General features: G+C 45.1%; 1 protein-coding gene across 7 annotated transcripts in view; it reads right to left on the minus strand.

The window, feature by feature from the left end:
* Positions 1 to 6,026, minus strand: part of TNIK (TRAF2 and NCK interacting kinase) — a 407,321-nt gene that overhangs the window by 74,174 nt on the left and 327,121 nt on the right. For 4 of the 7 annotated variants that reach the window (XM_010835245.1, XM_010835242.1, XM_010835243.1 and 1 more), the window contains exons 13-15: positions 4,059 to 4,169; positions 3,000 to 3,086; positions 1,734 to 1,922 (exon numbers count right to left, since the gene is read on the minus strand). In XM_010835245.1, coding sequence (XP_010833547.1) covers positions 1,734 to 1,922; positions 3,000 to 3,086; positions 4,059 to 4,169 — 387 coding nt within the window. The remainder of the gene's footprint in view (positions 1 to 1,733; positions 1,923 to 2,999; positions 3,087 to 4,058; positions 4,170 to 6,026) is intronic. The other 3 variants (XM_010835247.1, XM_010835246.1, XM_010835244.1) reach the window with 1 other exon arrangement.

Below are 6,026 nucleotides of genomic sequence, written 5' to 3' on the forward strand. Positions count from 1 at the left end.
TTCTTCCGTGAGTGATGCTCAAACAAGAGTCCTGATCTGGAACCATTAATTTCTGTAGGTGCTAACTTAGTAGAGGCTAGTTTTTCAGCCGTCTGAACATCTGCCATGATCAGGAGCTGTGAATCTGCTTTAGCTGAGGGTTTCAGCTTGGCATGGTTTAGCAGTGGAAGAAAGCGGCACATCTTTGCTAGCCAGGAAGCATGTCAGCTGTTGTTTAACAGCAGTGATTCTGCTTAACTGGAAGAACAGATGCGTTGTTAAAGGGTTGGTGCTATATCTGCGGGTAGGATCACAAAACTGAATTACTGACCTGGGGCAGTTTTTACTGACATAGGTAAATACAAATCACATTTAAGGGAAAGTGATCAAAAATGTTCTGTATATTGAACAGAATGATTTTCTCTACAGATTTAGTTTTTAAGTCTTAAAAAAAAAATGTTACCAGTTTTATAAAAAATAATACACTCATGAAGGATTTAAACAAAAAGCTTAAATAAAAGACTCTAGTTTCTACTCCTCATACACAACCATTTTTTATATTACAACAACATAATTTCAAGTGTATTCTATACATATGTAAGGAGAAGGCAATGGCAACCCACTCCAGTACTCTTGCCTGGAAAATCCCAGGGACAGGGGAGCCTAGTGGGCTGCAGTCTATGGGGTCGCACAGAGTCGGACAAGACTGAAGCGACTTAGCAGCAGCATACATATGTAAGATAGAACAGAAAATAAAAAAATTATAAAAATAGGGTCTTATGTAAGAAATCCAGTTCTAGTAATATTGTAGTCTAGATAACTTGAAATAAGCTCTAGCTATAAATATCTGAAGATACTAGGACAAAATGTAAAGTAATACAAATCACTCTTTTGAATGACTAGTTTTGCTTACAGGAAAATAAAGGAAATCATTAGGTGCTAACCCTAACCATTCTTTAGTCTAGTAGTTGAGCAAATGAAGGATCATTCCCATGAAAGTATTTGTAAAATATTTAAATGACCTCCGACCCTGTAAGTGAACCACAACCACAAGTCTGGGACCAACTGTGTCTTCACTGGTACCACAGAAGATTAGAGGATATTCGTGACAATACCAACCATCAGTTTCAGGGTCTAGGTACAGATAGGAAATTATCCTACCTAGAATTCCTGAAGTCTTAAATCACATTCTTCCACTCCTCCAGCCACAAACTCAACTGGATTCCAGTACAGAAAAAGAGTCTCTTCTTCCTGCTGTTACTTACAAAAAAGAACCACAAATGGATTGTGGTATAGAAATAAGGTTATGCTGCTGCTGCTGCTGCTGCTGCTGCTAAGTCGCTTCAGTCGTGTCCGCCTCTGTGCGACCCCATAGACGGCAGCCCACCAGGCTCCCCCGTCCCTGGGATTCTCCAGGCAAGAACACTGCAGTGGGTTGCCATTTCCTTCTCCAATGTGTGAAAGTGAAAAGTGAAAGTGAAGTTGCTGAGTCTTGTCCAACTCTTAGCAACTCCATGGACTGCGACCCACCAGGCTCCTCCATCCATGGGATTTTCCAGGCAAGAGTGCTAGAGTGGGGTGCCATTGCCTTCTCCGAAATAAGGTTATAGTTCTTCCCAAAACAAAGCATGTGTGTCTCACACAAGTTATTTCCCAGCTTTGTAGTTTAACTCTCTGTTTCTACAGGAGAAACTCATTATGGCCCCTATACTCAAGGCAAGGTAGGTATAGGCTGTACTTGTTCGCTTACTTACCTCCTTGGCCCATGCTGGTTTCTCACTAGGACTCATCCCTTCTTTGTAATGATACAGTGGCTTCTTCTCCACAGGCCTCTGCTCCTGCCGCTGATGCTGAAGAGAAACCAAGTAGTCTCTCTCTTGCTTCAGTTGTCTCTGTAGCCTTTCTGCTTGTCTCTGTTCTTCCAACTGCTTGCGCTTATATTCCTGTCCAGATCAGGAAAGGAGAATAAAGAAAAGGCTAAACTACCATAGGGAAACCATTGGCCCGTACCAGGGAAGCATGCAATGGAAGCAAAAGAGATGATAAATAACAAAGGACCTTAATACCAACAAAATCACAAGAGGACACAGGGATGAGCCATAGAGATAAGGTACAGCCTTGGGTTAGCATCTACACAGAATGTGGCATTTAATGAAAACACTACTGTTTTAATGGCAACCCCTACAGAACACCACCCTTCACAAAGTGACTTGTCCTCGATGAACTGCAACCAAGAAAACGGCAACAATGAGGATATTTGGACGGTCAGCGCACAACCCCTGTAAGGAACTATCCACTTCCTGGTTTAATCATTAAACTATTCAAACATGTACAAAACAGAATAAGAACCTAAAGATACTGCCTACATCATCTTTCGTTTGACAAAACTTGGACCAACAGAAACCGTTAGCAAAAACGTGTACAGGCTAAAAAAAAAAAAATCACAGTGCCACTGAATAAAAAGTTAAGTTAAAAAAAAAAAAAGGATACACCAAGCAGCTCATTTGGAGAGCAGTGCAATAAGGCTAAAAAAACACCAAAACACTTCAAGTGGAAGCTGCCTGAGCAGGGAACACAAAATGTTCCCATCATGAGGGTAAAACTAATAGTCTGCAAATGAAATACGACTCCAGAGCTGAGTGGTTTCCTACGGATGAGGGATACTCTGCTGTGATTGTATTCCAGCATGTTGCAAATGACTGCGAACGTTACTCTGCAATAAACACAGTGGGTCTCAGAAACAGCCTGAACTTGTACTAAGACTAGATTCACCTTGAAGTTTTGCAAATGGCTGGCGTTAATAAAGAATGTGCAACAAGTATATTCAAAGCGGTGATTCGGCACCCTGGGTCAGGAAACTCATTAAGTTTTAGAAGATTTTCCAGGTCTATGAGGCTGGGTGGATCCCCATTTCCTGACTGGCACGTTAGAGGAGACCACACACACACACACACACACACACACACACACACACACGAGATGGACACAGAGCAGACCAGTGGGCTTGGCATTCCCATTACCAGAAGTAGAGCTTGTTCATGCAGTAGCTGCTGCTGTAAGATCTCTAGCTGCCTCTGCTCCTCCTCCAGCTGTCGCCTGATGTACTCCTGGAGAGGCAGGCAGCAGAGAATGCAGAGGAACACGAGAGGGAAAGGGAGAGAGAAAGAACCGGTAATTTCAAAGGTGAGAAGAAACTGCCAAGTGAAGTGTGGAAGCAGGGAAAAAAATACCCAAACACCTCTTCACTAAATAGGAAAGATACCCAGCACCACAGCAAAAGCACTTCAGTGCAGTCAAAGGCACAACAGCAGCGGATGGAGACAGCTCAATGCTTTGCTGTGACTATCTGGTTTTGAGAACCCAGCTTTTGTTGTTGTTAAAGTATTATCCATATATTTTCTGTTTTTTGGTCATGTGGCATCTTAGTTCCCAGACCAGGGCTCGAACCTGTGCCCCCTGCAGCAGAAGCATGGAGTCTTAACCACTGGCAAGTCCTGAGAACCCAGCTTATTTTAAAACTTTTCATTATAGGCTCCCTCTTTACGGGCTACCTGAGATTAACAAGGCTATACAGTTCAGAGGCTCGCCATTGTAAGCAGTGGGGATAAAAAAACGACTGAATGCTGTCATGAACTGTCTTTGTAAAGGAACCATCCTGCAGTTTCACTGCACTGTCAGAACATGATTCTAACAAAGAGAGAAAGGGGCTGCATCGATGGCCCAGAGTCATGGAGACCAGAGCAGTGTGAGTAGAAAAGCTCTTCTGAAGCGATGAAAGAGGAGGACTTGGCTCATTTATCATGCCCCAGTGCTACTTTCAGAGCCGGTGCCCTGGGCTGGGAGAAGCACGACATCAAGGTGTCAGGGGACTTCGGCCTGGGGAGGAAGCCAGGTTGAATGAGCAGGCTTTGCCAAGGTTGTGCATTTGACTTCTTGAACAGGCGAGAATAGTTGCTGGAGCAAGAGTAAAAACCGGCTTAAGCCGAGCAGACCTAGGAGAAGGTGACCCACAGCCCAGAGGCGGCTGGTGCTGGTGTTCACGTGGGGCCATCTGTAGGGCTCCCAGGTCCCCGCTGTACCTGCTCATGCTCTGCGCGCCGCCTCTCCTCCTCCCGGCGCATCTGCTCCTCATAGTGTCTGCGCTGCTCCCTCTCTTGCTGTTTCCGCAGCTCCTTCTCTCGCCTTTGTTGCTGTGGGGGAAAAGCAGACAGCCATGAAGGAAATCAGCAGGGAGAGCTGCAGAGCTGTGGATATGACTGACTGTTCATGAGATGCCTGCACGCCTGAGGGTCTCTCACCTGTCCTATTTGGGGACACATTGGTCAGGATGGGGTGACAGCAATTCAGTATTTATCACAGAGGTGAGCTCTCCAGGTTTACCCATCTCCCAAGATGTTCCCGTTCAGAGCATCCTCCCAGTTGCCTGATGGGGGTTTTCAAATCAGGGGTGGGTAACTCGGATGGATAGCTTCCCTGGTGGCTCAGTGGTAAAGAATCTGCCCGTCAATGCAGGAGACGTGGGTTCAATCCCTGGGTGGGGAAGATCTCCTGGAGAAGGAAATGGCAAGCCAATCCAGTATTCTTGCCTGGGAAATCCAATGGACAGAGGAGGTAGGCGGGCTGCTGTCCATGGGGTCACAAAGAGTCACATATGACTTAGTGGCTAACCAACACCACCACTGATGTATAATAAATTAGTCATTTTATATATCAAGCTGTGAGATTCTATAGACTTTAAAGCACATTCATAATGCAAATGCTGTTCAATGTTTTTGACACCTTGTAGGGCAGGAGTTGTGGCTGCGCAGGCGCAAGAGGGCCTAAAGGAGATATCCCACGTTGAAGGTCAGGAAGGGCGGCAGTGAGGAGATATCCCTCGTCCAAGGTAAGGAGCAGCGGCTGTGCTTTGCTGGAGCAGCCGTGAAGAGATACCCGACGCCCAAGGTAAGGGAAACCCAAGTGAGACATTGGTGTTGCAAGAGGGCATCAGAGGGCAGACACACTGAAACCATAAAACTAGTCAATCTAATCACACTAGGACCACAGTCTTGTCTAACTCAATGACACTAAGCCATGCCCGTGGGGCCACCCAGGACGGGCGGGTCATGGTGGAGAGGTCTAACAGAATGTGGTCCACTGGAGAAGGGAATGGCAAACCACTTCAGTATTCTTGCCTTGAGAACCCCATGAACAGCATGAAAAGGCAAAATGATAGGATACTGAAAGAGGAACTCCCCAGGTCAGTAGGCGCCCAATATGCTACTGGAGATCAGTGGAGAAATAACTCCAGAAAGAATGAAGGGATGGAGTCAAAGCAAAAACAATACCCAGTTGTGGATGTGACTGGTGATAGAAGCAAGGTCCGATGCTGTAAAGAGCAATATTGCATAGGAACCTGGAATGTCAGGTCCATGAATCAAGGCAAATTGGAAGTGGTCAAACAAGAGATGGCAAGAGTGAATGTAGACATTCTAGGAATCAGCGAACTAAAAAGGACTGGAATGGGTGAATTTAACTCAGATGACCATTACATCTACTACTGCGGGCAGGAATCCCTCAGAAGAAATGGAATAGCCATCATGGTCAACAAAGGACTCCGAAATGCAGTACTTGGATGCAATCTCAAAAACGACAGAATGATCTCTGTTCGTTTCCAAGGCAAACCATTCAATATCACAGTAATCCAAGTCTATGCCCCAAACAGTAACGCTGAAGAAGCTGAAGTTGAACGGTTCTATGAAGACCTCCAAGACCTTTTAGAATTAACACCCAAAAAAGATGTCCTTTTCATTACAGGGGACTGGAATGCAAAAGTAGGAAGTCAAGAAACACCTGGAATAACAAGCAAATTTGGCTTTGGAATACGGAATGAAGCAGGGCAAAGACTAATAGAGTTTTGCCAAGAAAATGCACTGGTCATAGCCAACACCCTCTTTCAACAACACAAGAGAAGACTCTACACATGGACATCACCAGATAGTCAACACCGAAATCAGACTGATTATATTCTTTGCAGCCAAAGATGGAGAAGCTCTATACAGTCAACA

Source organism: Bison bison, unplaced genomic scaffold, assembly GCF_000754665.1.
Source record: "Bison bison bison isolate TAMUID 2011002044 unplaced genomic scaffold, Bison_UMD1.0 scf7180017864040, whole genome shotgun sequence".
NCBI classification, from domain to species: domain Eukaryota; kingdom Metazoa; phylum Chordata; class Mammalia; order Artiodactyla; family Bovidae; genus Bison; species Bison bison.